The sequence below is a fragment of the Delphinapterus leucas genome, chromosome 13 (assembly GCF_059928025.1).
Source record: "Delphinapterus leucas isolate spDelLeu-1000000601 "Yukka" chromosome 13, BTC_Dleu_Yukka2, whole genome shotgun sequence".
In the NCBI taxonomy this organism is placed as follows: Eukaryota; Metazoa; Chordata; class Mammalia; order Artiodactyla; family Monodontidae; genus Delphinapterus; species Delphinapterus leucas.
Genome location: NC_143141.1, coordinates 62,845,931 through 62,863,532, shown reverse-complemented (window position 1 = coordinate 62,863,532; position 17,602 = coordinate 62,845,931). Strand labels below are relative to the sequence as shown.

The window sequence follows — 17,602 nt, the reverse complement described above, 5'->3', positions numbered from 1 at the left end:
GCTTGATTTGTGACCCAAGATATAATCTATCCTGGAGAATGTTCCACGCGCACTGGAGAAAAATGTGTATTCTGTTGTTTTTGGATGGAATGTCCTATAAATATCAATTAAGTCCATCTTGTTTAATGTATCATTTAAAGCTTGTGTTTCCTTATTTTCATTTTGGATGACCTGTCCATTGGTGAAAGTGGGGTGTTAAAGTCCCCTACTATGATTGTGTTACTGTTGATTTCCCCTTTTATGGCTGTTACTATTTGCCTTATGTATTGAGGTGCTCCTATGTTGGGTGCATAAATATTTACAGTTGTTATATCTCCTTCTTAGATTGATCCCTTGATCATTATGTAGTGTCCTTCTTTGTCTCTTCTAATAGTCTTTATTTTAAACTCTATTTTGTCTGATATGAGAATTGCTATTCCAGCTTTCTTTTGATTTCCATTTCCATGGAATATCTTTTTCCATCCCCTCACTTTCAGTCTGTATGTTTCCCTAGGTCTGAAGTGGGTCTCTTGTAGATAGCATATATATGGGTCTTGTTTCTGTGTCCATTCACCCGGTCTGTGTCTTTGGTGGGTGCATTTAATCCATTTACATTTAAGGTAATTATTGATATGTATGTTCCTATTCCCATTTTCTTAATTGTTTTGGGTTTGTTATTGTAGGTCTTTTCCTTCTCTTGTGTTTCTTGCCTAGAGAAGTTCCTTTAGCATTTGTTGTAAAGCTGGTTTGGTGGTGCTGAACTCTCTCAGCCTTTGCGTGTCGGTAAAGGTTTTAATTTCTCCATCAAATCTGAATGAGATCCTTGCTGGGTAGAGTAATCTTGGTTGTAGGTTGTTCTCCTTCATCACTTTAAATATGTCCTGCCACTCCCTTCTGGCTTGCAGAGTTTCTGCTGAAATATCAGCTGTTAACCTTATGGGGATTCCCTTGTATGTTATTTGTTGTTTTTCCCTTGCTGTTTTTTCTTTTTTGCAGTACGCGGGCCTCTCACTGTTGTGGCCTCTCCCATTGTGGAGCACAGGCTCCAGACGCACAGGCTCAGCGGCCATGGCTCACGGGCCCAGCCGCTCCACGGCATGTGGGATCTTCCCGGACCAGGGCATGAACCTGCATCCTCTGCATCGGCAGGCCGACTCTCAACCACTGCGCCACCAGGGGAGCCCTCCCTTGCTGCTTTTAATATGTTTCCTTTGTATTTAATTTTTGATAGTTTAATATGTGTCTTGGCATGTTTCTCCTTGGATTTATCCTGTATGGGGCTCTCTGTGCTCCCTGGACTTGATTAATTCCTTTCCCATATTAGGGAAGTTTTCAACTATAATCTCTTCAAATATTTTCTCAGTCCCTTTCTTTTCCTCTTCTTCTTCTGGGACCCCTAAAATTCGAATGTTAGTGCGTTTAATGTTGTCCCAGAGGTCTCCGAGACTGTCCTCAGTTCTTTTCATTCCTTTTTCTTTATTCTGCTCTGCAGTAGGTATTTCCACTATTTTATCTTCCAGGTCACTTATCCGTTCTTCTGCCTCAGTTATTCTGCTATTGATCCCTTCTAGAGTATTTTGGGGGTTTTTTTGTTTGTTTGTTTGTTTGTTTTTGTGCAGGCCTCTCACTGCTGTGGCCTCTCCCGTCGCGGAGCACAGGCTCCAGACACGCAGGCTCAGCGGCCATGCCTCACGGGCCCAGCCACTCTGCGGCATGTGGGATCTTCCCGGACCAGGACACGAACCCCCGTCCCCTGCATCAGCAGGCGGACTCTCAACCACTGCGCCACCAGGGAAGCTCAAGAGTATTTTTAATTTCATTTATTGTGTTGTTCATCATTGCTTGTTTCCTCTTTAGTTCTTCTAGGTCCTTTTTAAATGTTTCTTGCATTTTCTCTATTCTATTTCCAAGATTTTGGATCATCTTTACTATCATTACTCTGAATTCTTTTTCAGGTAGACTGCCTATTTCCTCTTCATTTGTTAGGTCTGGTGGGTTTTTATCTTGCTCCTTCGTCTGCTGTGTGTTTTTCTGTCTTCTCGTTTTGCTTATCTTACTGTGTTTGGGGTCTCCTTTTCGCAGGCAGCACGTTCGTAGTTCCCGTTGTTTTTGGTGTCTGTCCCCAGTGGCTAAGGTTGGTTCAGTGGGTTGTGTAGGCTTCCTGGTGGAGGGGACTAGTGCCTGTGTTCTGGTGGATGAGGCTGGATCTTGTCTTTCTGGTGGGCAGGTCCACGTCTGGTGGTGTTTTTTGGGGTGTCTGTGGACTTACTATGATTTTAGGCAGCCTCTCTGCTAATGGACGGGGCTGTGTTCCTGTCTTGCTAGTTATTTGGCATAGGGTGTCCAGCACTGTAGCCTGCTGGTCGCTGAGTGGAGCTTGGTCTTGTTGTTGAGATGGAGAGCTCTGGGAGATATTTGCTGTTTGATATTACATGGAGCTGGGAAGTCTCTTGTGGACCAGTGTCCTGAAGTTGGCTCTCCCACCTCAGAGGCACAGCCCTGACGCCTGGATGGAGCACCAAGAGCCTTTCATTCACACGGCTCAGAATAAAAGGGAGGAAAAAAAAAGAAAGCAAGAAAGCAAGAAAGAAAAAGAAAGAAAGAAAGAAAGAAAGAAAGAAAGAAAGAAAGATAGAGGATAAAATAAAATAAAGTAAGATAAAATAAAGTTATTAAAATAAAAAATAATTATTAAAAAAAAACTTTTGAAAGAAAAAAACGGACGGACAGAACCCTAAGACAAATGGTGAAAGCAAAGCTATACAGACAAAATCTCACACAGAAGCATACACATACTCACAAAGAGAGGAAAAGGGGAAAAAATAATATACCTTTCTCCCAGGGTTCCCCTCCTCAATTTGGGATGATTCGTTGTCTATTCAGGTATTCCACAGATGCAGGGTACATCAAGTTGATTGTGGAGCTTTAATCTGCTGCTTCTGAGGCTGCTGGGAGAGATTTCCCTTCCTCTTCTTTGTTCACACAGTTTCCAGGGTTCAGCTTTGGATTTGGCCCCGCCTCTGCGTGTAGGTCACCAGAGGGCGTCTGTTCTTCGCTCAGACAGGACGGGGTTAAAGGAGCAGCTGATTTGGCGGCTCTGGCTCACTCAGGCCGGGGGGAGGGAGGGGTACAGATGCGGGGCGAGCCTGCAGCTTCAGAGGCCGTCGTGACGTTGCACCAGCCTGAATGCACGCCGTGCATTCTCCCGGGGAAGTTGTCCCTGGATCACGGGACCCTGGCAATGGCAGGCTGCACAGGCTCCCGGGAGGGGAGGTGTGGACAGTGACCTGTGCTTACACAGAGGCTTCTTGGTGGCGGCAGCAGCAGCCTTAGCGTCTCATGCCCGTCTCTGGGGTCCGCGCTGATAGCTGCGGCTCGCGCCCGTCTCTGGAGCTCCTTTAAGCAGTACTCTTAATCCCCTCTCCTCGTGCCCCAGGAAACAAAAGAGGCAAGAAAAAGTCTCTTGCCTGTTCGGCAGCTCCAGACTTTTTCCCAGACTCCCTCCCGGGTAGCCGTGGCACACTAGCCCCCTTCAGGCTGTGTTCACGCCGCCAACCCCAGTCCTCTCCCTGTGCTCCGACCAAAGCCTGAGCCTCAACTCCCCGCTCCCACCCGCCCCAGCGGGTGAGCAGACAAGACTCTCGGGCTGGTGAGTGCTGGTCGGCACTGATCCTCTGTGCGGGAATCTCTCCACTTTGCCCTCCGCACACCTGTTGCTGTGCTCTCCTCCGTGGCTCCGAAGCTTCTCCCCCGCCACCCCATCTCTCCCCCAGTGAAGGGGCTTCCTAGTGTGTGGAAACCTTTCCTCCTTCACAGCTCCCTCCCACTGGTGCAGGTCCCGTCCCTATTCTTTTGTCTCTGTTTTTCCTTTTTTCTTTTGCCCTACCCAGGTACGTGGGGAGTTTCTTGCTTTTCGGTAGGTCTGAGGTCTTCTGCCAGCGTTCAATGGATGTTCTATAGGAGCAGTTCCACGTGTAGATGTATTTCTGATGTATCTGTGGGGAGGAAGGTGATCTTCGCATCTTACTCTTTGGCCATCTTCTCTCTCTTACTCTTCCGCCATCTTCTCTCTGCAACTAACTTTTTTTTTTTTTTTTTTGTAGTACACGGGTCTCTCACTGTTGTGGCCTCTCCCATTGCAGAGCACAGGCTCCGGATGTGCAGGCTCAGCAGCCATGGCTCACGGGCCTAGCCACTCCGTGGCATGTGGGACCTTCCCGGACCGAGGCACGAACCCGTGTCCCCTGCATCGGCAGGCGGACTCTCAACCACTGTGCCACCAGGGAAGCCCTGCAACTAACTTTTAATTGTCAAGTTGTGGAGATGTAGAAGAGGAAGATACCCACAATTACCTGAAAAGGCTATTAAAATATTCTCCTTTTCCAAATAAATACACGTGAGAGACCAGATTTTCTTCACATGTCAACCGAAACAAAATATCCCAATAGGATGAATGAAGAAACACATCTGAGAAACAGCTGTCTTCTATTTAACCAAATATTAAAGACATTTGCAAAATGTACAACAATCCCACTCCCTTCACTCAATTTTTGTTTGGAAAATAGTTATTTTTCATGAAAATGTCATTTATGTTAACATGTAATAGGTTTATTTTTCTTTTTAATAAATTAATATTTTAAAAAATTTCTCAGGTATAATTGCTAATATAGTCAATAGCAATAGATATAATTAACATAAACAACTTTGGTGTTCTCAATAATTTTTAAGAGTACAAAAGGATTCTGAAACAGACTCTATTTTACAGATATTTCTGTCCTTCCTCTCTGATCCACTCTCATTACGATTGCCAGAATAATCCTGGGCACTTTCAACATTATTACTTCTTGCACAAAAGCCTTAGTGTTCGCAACATCCTGTCACTTCCTATCTACACAATTTTACCTGGCTTTCAAGAACTTTATAAATTGGCCCTGCCTTATCTAGCAAATTTTACTTCTCCATGCTCCCCAACACAAGTCTCCATGTTACTTAATCCTCCCTTTCAGTCTCTAACCCTTTACTCCTGTGGTTAAATGCTCACCTGGAAAGCACCCCCAGCCCCTATTCCCTCCTCTGCTTTCCTCCTCTCTCTCTGCCTCCTCCAATCTAAACTTTCTCATCGTAAGGGCCCAGAGAGCAAAAAGGACAATGCCTTGAATGTCAGGCTTAAACTACCAATGGAGTATAAGCTTTAAAAATTTTGAATCACTATATTGTATACCTGTAACTTACATAATATTGTACAGAAACTATACTTCAATTTTAAAAAAAAAAGGTGTGTACTTTAGTTTATAGGCAATGAAGAGAAGATTCTTTGAGCAGAAGGTGGATGATTTATACAGAAAGAATGTTCTTACCATCTCAAGTTTCTAAGAAGAGTTTAAACAAACTAAATAAATGTCTTCTTTGGACATACCTAAATTTACGGTCAAATCTAAGATTTTTCCAATAGACTTTAAGGACTAAGGGAGGTGATACACTGTCACATTAGGAATCCAAACCTAAAATCTCAGGTCAAGGCAACTGGAACTCTGAAACATGGCATCTTCCAGAACCAAAAAAACTGTAAAAAACAAAAGTGGAAAACAAACATGATTTCATCTCTCAAATCTAAGGCCTTTTGGTATTGGTGAACAAAGTCCTCTTCCTGATTAGAAGTCCAATTTAATCATATTTTCAAAAAACAAAAACCAGTATGTAATAGCTATATATATTCACTAGTCACTAAATGTCTTTACTTTAAAATGACAGAGTATTCTCATATGCGTGTAAGTTATGAACATTGCTTATTATGCAAAAGATACATTAAACCTACGGATTTAGTTTAGGCCTAATAATAAACCACAATGTTTAATTCATTCTATACCCACTATGGCCAGAGATCTAGGTCAAGCCCAATGTCATCTCCACTTTAAAACCTGCTATGATTTCTCCCAACCAGAAATAATGATCTCCTTCAGCACATGGTTTGTTCCTCTCATGCCAGTTCATTCATTTATTCCACAAATATTTACTGAGAGTCTAAATATGTGTTAGGCACTTTTCTATGTTCTGGGGATACAGCCATGAACAAAACAAAACCACCAGCTTCCCGGACTTACACTCTAGTGGGAAAAGAAAGGCAATTAACAAATAAATATAAGGTGATACATGCCACAGTGAAAATTAGGGAGAGTAAGAGGCAAAGCTGAATTTTCTATAAAGCTAATAAAACTTACAGTTCAGGCCTCCTCACTTCCCCGGGGCCTCTATGAGTGCTGAAAGTTACTGGGACACGTAGAATGTTTCTGGTGGGGAAGAGAAGTCCAGTGGAAGCACTACATGATAGCATTTTTGATCAAATGCCTAAAGAGGCCTCAGAAGAAAGGGACCTGACTCTAAGGTTACAGCATTTTGTTGGGACATCTTTTCTAACTCCAAATAATTATTTACTTTCACACCAAACTTTTTTTTCTAATTTATTTGTTTTCTCAATGAGGGTACCCAAATTACTGTATAAAGTTCAGGGCCTACAAAATCTGGATCCATCCCTGGTAAAGACAGAAGTGGGGAGGAGCTGTTTTTTATAGGATGATAAGGAACAGGCACATTAAAAGGTGACATTTGAGCTGAGACCTGAGGGAAATGAAGAAACAAACCATACAGATATTGGGGGGGCGGGGTTATGAGCACAGACAGCAAGTGTAAAACCACTGAGGCAGCAGCACGAGGAGCAGAGTAGGTTAGGAAGACAGGAGCAGGAGAAATACATAATAATAAACAGTATTACCGACAATTAACAATTACTGAGTACTATGTGACAGGCACTGTCCCAAGTACTTTTTAAAAAATATTTATTTATTTATTTTGGCTGTGCCAGGTCTTAGTTGTGGCACGCGGGCTTCTTAGTTGCAGCATGCAGACTCTTAGTTGCAGCACGCGTGCAGGATGTAGTTCTCTGACCAGGGATCAAACCCAAGCCCGCTGCATTGGGAGTGCAGAGTCTTACCCACTGGACGTCCCCCAAGTACTTTTCTAAGCATCTCCATTTTACAACTGAGGAAAGTGAGGCACAGAGAGAAGGATTAGGTAATTGGCTAGTGGGTGGTGAAACTAGGCAGTCTGCCTCCAGAACCTGCTCTTAAATCACACTGCTGAATATATACTACCAAATGTAAAATAGATAGCTACTGGGAAGCAGCCGCATAGCACAGGGAGATCAGCTCCGTGCTCTGTGACCACCTTAGAGCGGTGGGATAGGGAGGGTGGGAGGGAGACTCATGAGGGAGGAGATATGGGGATATATGTATATGTATACGTGATTCACTTTGTTATAAAGCAGAAACTAACACACCACTGTAAAGCAATTATACTGCAATAAAGATGTTAAAAAAAAATCACTGTGCTGTACTACAGAGAAGTCGGTTGTCTAGATTATGGAGTGTCAAGACAATCTCTCAGCCAGGAAGAGATTTAATGTGCTAGAAAAGAGGAAATCAACACAGTTTTGATCTCAAACTATGATAGCTAAAAGTAGGTTTACAACTTATGTCCCTGTAAATAAAGTACAAAGTCTTGTCATTTTTCCTACTCCACACACAGTCCCTAGGACCTTTCCTTTCATATTACAGCTATTCAGTGTAGGATGAATGTTAAATGGACTCTCATGAGAGAATGACTAACTACTCACTCTCAATACAAAATAATTAGATGTTGTTTCACAAGTAAATATACATACAAATCAAATCTTGGAGGTAAGTACCTCCTTTAGGGAATCAGATCCATATCAAAGTCAGGTAAGCTGTTTGTATCTACAGAAATTATCCCACAATCTGTTCCACTGTCATTTTCCACCTAAAATAACTACTGATACAAGAAAACTCTACCTTAATTTACCTTAAATACTCAATCATTCTGAAGTTAGGACCACTTCCTCTGGTCCCTCTAGACTTTGTCCTCCATGAAAGTAAAAATGGGCATAATCCGGATACACATGTTTTATTTTCCTTCAGCTGTTCTTTTCTAAATGCTTAAGGTCTTCATGTCCCTCATAGGAGGTGAGGTTTCAGAACTGAGCTTTCCAGAAAAGTTCTTATAAATCCTGACTATAATGAAAGAATTAGTGTTTGATGATATTAATCGGAATACCATGAGAGACACAGAGTTACAAACAAGTCAACACATAATTCACTAAATACTTGAACATACAAATTAATTTCCTGATTTCACTGTCCAACCTTCAATTTTTCTCCTGTCAGCTTTCAGAGTCTCTCTACATAGATCACCATGTGAGTGCTACCTTGGAGCTTAGCCACATTACAGCCTCTGCTTCAGAGGGAATGGCTTCCAAACACGCATAGATAAAATCAATATCAACATTTCCAAAGCATGTTCTGCAAGACACCAGTTCTAAGCACAAGCAATCGGTATTACAGAGAAGAATCCCATCATCAAGTAACTTTGGAGTTTGCTGGGTTAAGCAAAGTTTACCAGGTTTCTTTACCATAGGACTTCTCGGTCTCTGATACACTCATAGTGCTGCTTTCCCTGGAGCATCCTGGTCACAGTTTTTCGTTTGCTTGTTTGGCTGCATCCCACAGCATGCAGGATCTTCTTAGTTCCCCGACCAGGGATCGAACCCGTGCCCCCGGCAGTGGAAGTGCAGAGTTCTAACCACTGGACTGCCGAGGAAGCCCCCTGGTCACAGTTTGGAATATGCTTATGAAGTCCAGTCTGGAAGTAAAAGATGATTCCAAGGCTTCAAGCCTTAACAAACTGACACTACTGGGGCTTTTGACCTTGTCTCCATTTCTCAGCTGGAGATAATGGGCTAGAACTCAGAAGGCACAAGCTGGAGGCATCTGGGAGTCATTCACAGGGGCAAAGCTAACACCACAAGACCAGATGAGATACTCCCTGAGAAACACATGAAGACCAGTACTTCAAAACAACCCTGCCTTACCCTACCTCTAGCTTTAGTATCGTCTCTCTAGCAATAAATCTAGAAAAACATCCGTAAATGAAGACTCTAAGGGTAGGAATAATACAAATTAAACTGGAAAACTGCCTGAGAAAAAAAATAGCATAATGCATGTGAAAATCATACTAATGTTGATAAATGTTGATAATGTGATACGGTATACAAAGACCTAACTTCTCCAAGCTTCTCCAAGTAATCGCTTTCAAGTGACAAACCTATAGATCATTCATTCTCTTCTTTTTTGGGATCATGGAACTCTTTGAGAATGTAATGAATACCAAAAGCCATCTCTCCAGAAAAACACACACACATACAACACTAAGCCTATAAATTTCCAAGGGTTTCGTGGGCCCCCTGCGGCTCAACCAGAGCCCTTTCTAGCTGTCAACTCCCAAGTCCCTGAGTAACTCCTGCTACAGATACTTCATCTGACAAAGCCCAGAGTTACAGCACATTTAAAAGTATGTAAGCCTTTTCTTTTTAAACTATATTTTCATGTACTTTAAGACAGTGCAGAGGAAATGTATATTTGCATTTTTTTGGCCTCAAAAAAATTAAAACGTATTTGTTGAGTGAAACAAGTCAACACCATAAACAGAAGGGCATATGATGGTAATAATATCTTCACGACAAAACAGCTCTGAGAGGCTAAGTGATTTTATAAGGCCAAAGAGCTAATAAATTCTAGATCTTCCACATCCTAGCTCAGTACTTTTTAACTAAACCATGCCACCTTAAATATAATAAGCATATTATTACACTGCATAGGATATAGTTTTCAAAATAAAAATCCCTTATAACACCAACCTTCTAAGAATGACTATAAATAATTAGGCCTCTAACTTACTTACTTAATTGGATCATTCCATTTTTAGCACCTAAATACTGACAAATTAAGGAGCAAATTATATATACCGGCTTTTGAAAAAAATTCTTTAAGGCACTACTCTCTAATCAACACCATTTGTAAAAATAATGAAAATCGAAAACAGCAAAATACAAAAAAATCTGTTATCTTTATAGCATGAACATGACTATATACAGACAAAAATACAAATAGTTTAAGCTTTGGGTCATTCAGCAAACGGGATATGACGCCAAAAACCACACAGAGTTTCTCTGCTTTGGGCCCCTGATATTAGAAGAGTCTGGCAGGCAGGGATCAAGTATCTATTATCTGATGTCCACTTGGAAGACTCTAAAAAACAGTGAGGCCTGGCTGCACAGCAGGAGTTAGGTATTCTAACTACTACCTAAAGATCCACTCTAACTCGGAGTGTGGCTGCAACTAACATGCTAAACTAAGTGTGTGCCTCCGTTTCTCCACTGGAAATTCGATAATACATTATCTGCCCATATGCTGGTTAAGGACACAGTAGCTAGAGCAAACTGGTTCACATTTTGGCTTTGCCACCTACGAACTTTGGCAAGTTACTGTAACTTCCCTGTGCCTTATTTTCTTCTGATGCAAAATGGAGTTAATAACAGCATCTCTTTCATTGGGCTATTGTAAGGATTGAGGTAATACATGGAGAAGTCTTCGAGCAGTGCCTGGCAAGTAATAAGCACTCTATAAATGTTAGTTTCCATTATCATTATTTTAAACAGATGACAAGATTAATCAACTTATACCTGCACTGCACTTAGATGTCCTTAGGAAATTACAGGCCTTAACTTTTTTACGTTTTAATCATGTGGCTTAACTACCAGCTGTTTTTTCTAAATATAGTAAATACATGGCCAATTATTCTTGTAAAGAACTGAAAAAGAACTTACTGTCTACACTGCCACCTAAGCCTGACACATTAGCAAAGTTTCAGTTAACTTTTCATCTCAATATAACCAGACTCCCTTTTTAAAAAATTTATTTATTTATTATTATTATTATTTTGCGGCTCTGTTGGGTCTTCGTTGCTGTGCACAGGCTTTCTCTAGTTGTGGTGAGCGGGGGCTACTCTTTGTTGTGGTGCGCAGGCTTTGCATTGCGGTGGCTTCTCTTGTTGAGGAGCATGGGCTCTAGGCACGCGGGCTTCAGTAGTTGTGGTGCACGGGCTTCAGGAGTTGTGGCTCGCGGGCTCAGCAGTTGTGGCTCACGGGTTCTAGAGCGCAGGCTTAGTAGTTGTGGCACATGGGCTTAGTTGCTCCCCAGCATGTGGGATCTTCCCAGACCAGGGCTTGAACCTGTGTCCCCTGCATTGGCAGGTGGATTCTTAACCATTGTGCCATCAGGGAAGCCCTAACCAGACTCCCTTAACCAACTCTAAGCTACCTGGATTCACTCACTTCAACTTTCACAATCACTACAAATTCCAAGCACAATACCGTAATGGTTATGCTTACAGTGGCCTCCTAACTGCTCTTTACCTCTGCCCCCCCATCTCCACTCCCCACACTGCAGTAGGTAAAGCTTGAAAGCTTGTAAAAATCCAAGTCTAATTTCACTCTCCTACTTAAAACCCTGCAATGGTTCCTTATTGTCCTAAAGAGAAGTCCCACCTCCTTACAAGACCAAAGAGGCCTGCATGATCTAGGGTCATCCTCCCTCTCCGGCTACTGAGGCCACATAGGCCTTCTTTCAAATCCTCACCCTGTTCTTTGGTGCCTCCAAACCTGCACAGATCATGCTTCCTCTATCTGGCATAATTCCCTCTCCCCATTGCCTCTGACTCCCCAGCGGAGATGAAGTCCTCCTGTTATACGCTCTCCTAACCCTAATCCTAATCCTCTCCTCTCCTCTCGGCAGCACGAAAGAAAACTCAATAAAATAATTATTTAAACGGTTGTTTAATGTTGTTCTTGTCCAAAAAATATAAACAAGTAAGACTTGGGAACATGTCTCTCTTTTAGCGCTACAACCCAAGTGCTTAGATAGATGCACAGTACCTTATACACAGTAGGTGTGTCACATAGGTGACAACATAGACACCTGTGTTGTCTATGGAGAAAAGTGGTGATATAACTGATGATGGAAAGCAAATCATCCACAAAACAAGACTAATGCAGAATACTGGCTGCACTGTATTAAATATCTAAGTTACCATATGCATTACAAGTGAAGTAAAAGTAAAAACCTACTGCTTAAAGGTGGGCAAAATAAAGTTAAGACTCAACTTTCCAAAGTAAAGTTAAGTTTCTTTGTGCATCCTCAGGTGTTATGTGAAACAGGCGGAGTTCCACTTCAGTTACCAGTAAGAAGATACACAACCAAATCAAGACTGCTGCCACATTTGGCACAGGCCTGCTCTTCTTGGCAGTCTCTGTGAGGCCAAGAGTTGAGCTGGCCAGAGGAGCATGATTTATCTGCCACATTTAGAAGTGGTCCCTCTACAACAGGAATGCTATGCTACTAATGGGCTTTGAATTCTAACCTTGCCAAACCAGTACCTTTCCTAAGTATTCAATTCACTTATATGTATATATATATTAAAAAGCTGAATCCTATGTGTCACTGACAAAAACAAGTTTAATAAGGCATCACGGTCCAATTCGAGTTGGAGAAAAAGTTGCTCTTTCGAAAGAAAAAAAGAAGGAAAGAAGGGAGGGAAAGAAAGAAAGAAAAGAAAGAAAGGGAGAAAGGGAGGAGGGGAAGAAGGAAGAAAGAAGTCATGCTAACCAGATCTCTTTTACAAAAGAAAGTCATTACTTGGAAAATTAAAAGAAACTGGTATGCGGATGCTAGGAGGCTTAAGGTTGAGGGGCTGTCGATGGACGCTGCCCAGTGAAATGACTATCGCCGGGCCTGGTGGGCAGCAGTTGCCAACCCACCGCGAACAATCCCAGGTCCGTGAGAGCATGCAGGTTTGACATAAGCCAAACCCCTGCTGTCCGGCTCGTCGCACTGACCCTGCCAATGCAACAAACGCGCAGACCCTCTCCGCGCGGTGAGGAGCGGAGTTGCCGCCGCCATTCAGCGCTTCCCGGGAAATGCGCGTCCGGGGGAGGCTCAGGTAAGGACCCGGGGGTCTCGGGATTAAACGTTTGGCCCTTTGTTCTCTGCACGGTCGCGGAGCCCTGGGCACCCGCCGCTCCTCCTCGCCCACCGCTCCCGGGCGCCAGCGTCCTTCGCCGACAGGCAGCGCGGACTCGGGCGCCCCGACTCGCTGGGGCCCCTCGCCCTCCCCGCGGCGGGTCAGCGCCCCACGGCCTCAGCGGCGCGCGGCCCCTCGCCCTCACCTTGTAGACGTCGCCGTAGGTGCCGCTGCCGATGCGCTGAATCAGCTCGAAGTCCTCCTGAGGGTTCCGGCGGGACAGATCGAAGCAGGGGTTCATGGCGGGCCCCGGGTGCCCCCAGCCTCCCTCCCGGGCAGGGGAGGGGGGGCGCTCAGGGGGCCACACGGAGAGTGGGAGCCGCGGCGGGCCCCCTGCTCCCCCGGCGGTCACAATCGCCCGGCTCCACGCTGCGGCCGCCGCCGCGGACGACGACGACCGGCCTAACCGTCCCCGCCCCCCGCAGCCCGCCGCGGCGCCGAACCCGGGTCACACCCACACGGAGCCGAGGACGCTCGCAGCCCCTCGCTCGGGGTGAAACTCCAACATGGCTTCCGCCTTCGCTGCTCCTCCCCCTCCCCTTACTCCGGCTCCTCCACCCTCCTCCCCTTTCCCGGCTCCCGCCCGACTGCGCAGCTGCGAGCCCGGAGGGAGCGCTCCCTGGCCCCGCGCGCGGCCCTCCCCTTGCGCGCTCCGGCTCCCCGCGCTTGCCTGACGAGGCCCGGTCCCCGGGCCCTATTCGGCCAAAACGGCCGCGGCTTCCCCGCGCGTGACCGCCGCTGTGCCGTGCCAGAAAAGGCTCGCCTGCACCCCGGGACCGCGGAGGGGGGGCAGGCAGAAAGGAGCTCCTATTCGCTTCTCAGTTACCCAGGGACAAAGTCTGACGTCGCCGCATCAGGTCCCCATCCTAAGCAGGTAGTATAGTTTTAATTTGCAAGACGGCCCGTGTCCCGAACTTTTTTTTTTAGAAGCAACTATACATAGGACACAGTCGAGTCCCACAGACTTTCTGGGATTGCGGGGAAGGGGTTGTTGTCCTGAGGAAATCCCCTGAAAAAAGTGAGCTGTGCTTGCTGCGACCCCTGACACTCGGGCCCTTTGAGTTGACCTGACAGGGTGCAAAAAAGGACGGGTCAGGAGGGCGGCCAGGGAGGCGTGTGGAGTGGGTAGGCCGTGGGAAGCTCTGGAGGAAAAACACGCCAAACGGCCGCCAGCCCTTCCGCGTGGAGGGCGTGGGAGGCAGCCAGAGGCCAGAACTAAAGCAGTGCTTGACCTTCACCAGAGGCGTCTGGATTATCAAAGACGGGGGAGGGGACCAGCAAGCTGTCTAGCAACCTCGCAAAGGAGAGGTGGGGTGGGGGTGAAGAGTGGAGCGTGGACGAGATCCATTCCCATACCTGAAATGTCAACCTGTGATGGTCCGCACGCTCTACAGCTTAACTACCCAAAGCCCCACCCTGCTTCAGACCCAGATTGCAAACCTTGTGGACACCAGCTTCAACTCTTATTATCTGTCCAGGAAAGCCTGTGGGTATGGAGGCCTAATTTTCTGTTTTCAATAAACTGCCCAGTAGGCATTGCCAAAAGCTTTAATCAAGTAGGTAGGTGATGACCACTTCGGCAATACCGCTTTGGAGTTTTGCTTCAGAAGCTGTTTCCTAGTACCCTTAGGCACCACACCTTCTGACCGTTAATATTCCCTAAGGCCTCGTGGCTCCCCGAAAAACTAGGTCTTATCAAACTTGTTAAATATAAAATAAGTATAATCAAATAATAGTCAAGCGAACTATTTACAGTTAACTGCCTCGTACATTTTTATCTTTTCCATCTCTTTGCCTACAGTAAGATTGCATGTTTACTAAATTCTCAAAGAAGTTATTTGCCCTATCTGTTGACTAAAAGATGTTGGAAAATGACCATCTCTTCACCTATACAAGTAGACTTTCAATTATCTAGTTTTTAATTATTTTAAAGCATCAGTACTAGGAGCATATTACTGCTGCCCTATGAATGCTTATCATTGGGTTCCTTCTAGATGGATCGACCTTAAAAGACTCTGGTATCTTGAGAATTAAACTCCTGACTATAAATATTATTCCATGGATAAGGACCCTGTTTTTTGCCTGTTTAAGGCACTTGCCCAGAGGCAAGCCTTCCTTCAGCCTGTCCACTTTTGGAGAATTGTTTGGCCTCCTTAAGCCAAACATGAGGATAATTAGCCCAGGGTTCAGATAAGCAGACCTAATAAACGATCTCAAATAGGAACCAGTTCTGCTCTCTTTTTCTGCCTTTTTAATGCTGGAAAGCCAAATTCTCAGGATTGAATGCTGCACAAGAACGTTCTAATGGTTTCACTGTTTTGTTTGCGAGGATTATCTTCTGTGCAGATAACTTTGCATTTGCATCACTAATAGACTTCTTTCAAAGGGAAAAGACATTTCAGTAGGGCTGAAACAGTCTTTAAAGTTTTGTTTGTTCCATTTTGGCAAGGCCAAGCTAGTCCTTTTGAAAAGACATGGATTTGCATGTAAGGGCCTGATTTGCCGTATGGGTTACAACATAAATAAAAGGGCTTTTGCAATCAACAAAGAATAAAATATTTTGCTGTGGGTAATACATACATACAGCCAAATCTGATGTCTGTTTTTCTATTCTAACACTCCTCAGCTTCACTAGAAGTAACACTAATGATCACACTTTCTTTGAATCAGAGAAATAACTTCCCTCTTCTATGATTAGAAGCATCCTTAGAAGTCCTAAACTGCTTCTACAGCATCTCTCCTGGATTTACTGCTGCTTGAATACCTTCAGTAAAAGGGAACTCACTGCTTCCGAAGTACCCTGGTTCAGTATAAGATAATGCTAGTGAATAATCATAACAATAATAAAAAAAATATCTAAAATTACCAAGTGCCTACAGGGTGCCAGGAACTGAGCCAAGTACTTTCCATGTATTATCTCATTTAATTCTCACAACAACTTGATGACATAGATATTATTATCTCCATTTTTTGAGGCACAGACAGATTAAGCTACTCAAGGTAATACAGAAAGCTGAAATTTGAATAGAGGTAGTAAGACACAAAGGCCAAGCTCTTAGCCACTAGTCTGTAGTTAAAGTATACTTTAAAAAATTTCTCTTATGCTAAGCCAAAATCTGCCTCCCTGTTACTCAATTGGAGTCAGTGATTATTAGATTCTAGTGGTGTAGAGTACAAAGAAGAAAAACCAGGGTGCCTGACCTCAAGGAATTTGCAGTCTCATAAAACAGTGTGAGAAAAACAAAGGAGGGACCTAAATGTAGACAGGAAGATGTAGGAATGATGCTAAAGTAAATTTTGAAAACTATGTCAGAATTTGCCAGACAAACGGGGGAGGTGGTATACTCCAGGCTGACCACTTAGCCCCAGGTCCTTAAAGCATCCAGCCACATAAGCATCACACAGTAGGGAGCACGTAAGGCTAAGATGGACAGTAGCAGTTGCCACCATATCCAGACCACCTTTCTGTTAGCCCATCCCTCGTGCATCTGTGGCTTTAAAATTCCTTGGTCTTCACCCCAGCTTTCAGTTTCATCTTCAGGACCTCTTGTCTAATAACCCACTGGATCCACTTCTTTGGTTTATTGACCATATAGCCACCATTCACATTTTCAGTATACCACCAGCTCTGGGAAAGGAATACTGAGCCAGACTTCACTCAGAAAAGACTCATTACATCTGCCAGGGAAGGAGAATCAGACTCAGACATGTCTGTGAAACAATATGGCAGAAAGTTCCAGGAGGTTATATAACCTAGCCTAACACAGTTCTGAGCCTGGCTACCTGGGTTCAGATCTTGTCTCTGTCTCCTTACTGAACAACCTTGGGAAGTTATTTCAAACTGGGGCTATTATGAAGAGTCGAAAAGAAAATACCTGTAAAAGTCAGCGGTACCTGGCACCACAGTAATCCCACAAAGTATTAATTACTGTTATTTTGAGTACATTTTAGAATGTTTTAAAGGCTGACAGTTATGAGGATGGGGATGGAGATATGATTTAGGAAGCAAATGCAATAACATAAGAGACCTTGAATTAAGGCAAGGGAGGCCTAGGATGGAAAAAAGGGAAGGAAACTAGGAAATAATTGGATGGTGAGGAAGCGGACAGTGACATGGATGACAAGCAGGTTTCTGGCTCAGACAATTGGGAAGATCCCTAAAAGGTAATAGCATTTGCCATAATAAGAGGAACTGGGGTTATTTGGGGGAGGGTTATAACACTGGATCAAAATAGATGATTCTGTTTTGTATCTGTTAAATTAGAGGTGCTCAAATAGAAATGTGAAATAAGTGATAAATTTTACATTTATCACTAATAAAAATTAGGGTTGAAATTTTGGGGCTAATTTTTAAATTTGGAGAGCCATAGTTCAGAAATGTTTGTTGAGCATCTGTTAGGTGCCAAACATATATTAGGTTCTGGCAATGCAGTAGGTCCCTGAACTCAAGTTGGGGCTACAGACAAGTTCTCATATAATTTCTTGACAGTGAGATAAGTACGGAGGTGCAGAGAAGCAAAGCAAGAAGAAGATACTAGATGCCACTTGGGCTAATAATTTGGTTCTTTTTCAACCTATATATATATTTTTAATTTCTTTAAATGAATTTCTTAATTTTTTTAAGATAGTAAATGGA

General features: G+C 43.9%; 1 protein-coding gene and 1 long non-coding RNA gene across 3 annotated transcripts in view; one reads left to right on the top strand and one right to left on the bottom strand.

Annotated features, from left to right (window-relative positions):
- The window catches only part of MAP4K3 (mitogen-activated protein kinase kinase kinase kinase 3), a 190,618-nt gene extending 177,159 nt beyond the window's left edge, over positions 1-13,459 (bottom strand). Inside the window, exon 1 of one of the 2 annotated variants that reach the window (XM_022574007.3) lies at positions 13,112-13,459. In XM_022574007.3, coding sequence (XP_022429715.1) covers positions 13,112-13,207 — 96 coding nt within the window. In that variant the 5' untranslated portion in view covers positions 13,208-13,459. The remainder of the gene's footprint in view (positions 1-13,111) is intronic. The other variant, XM_022574008.3, reaches the window with a different exon arrangement.
- Positions 13,460-13,551: 92 nt separating this feature from the next.
- LOC111174850 (uncharacterized) overlaps positions 13,552-17,602 on the top strand; it is a 72,693-nt gene continuing 68,642 nt past the window's right edge. The window contains exon 1 of the long non-coding RNA XR_002644577.3: positions 13,552-13,840. This is a non-coding gene — a long non-coding RNA (uncharacterized LOC111174850). The remainder of the gene's footprint in view (positions 13,841-17,602) is intronic.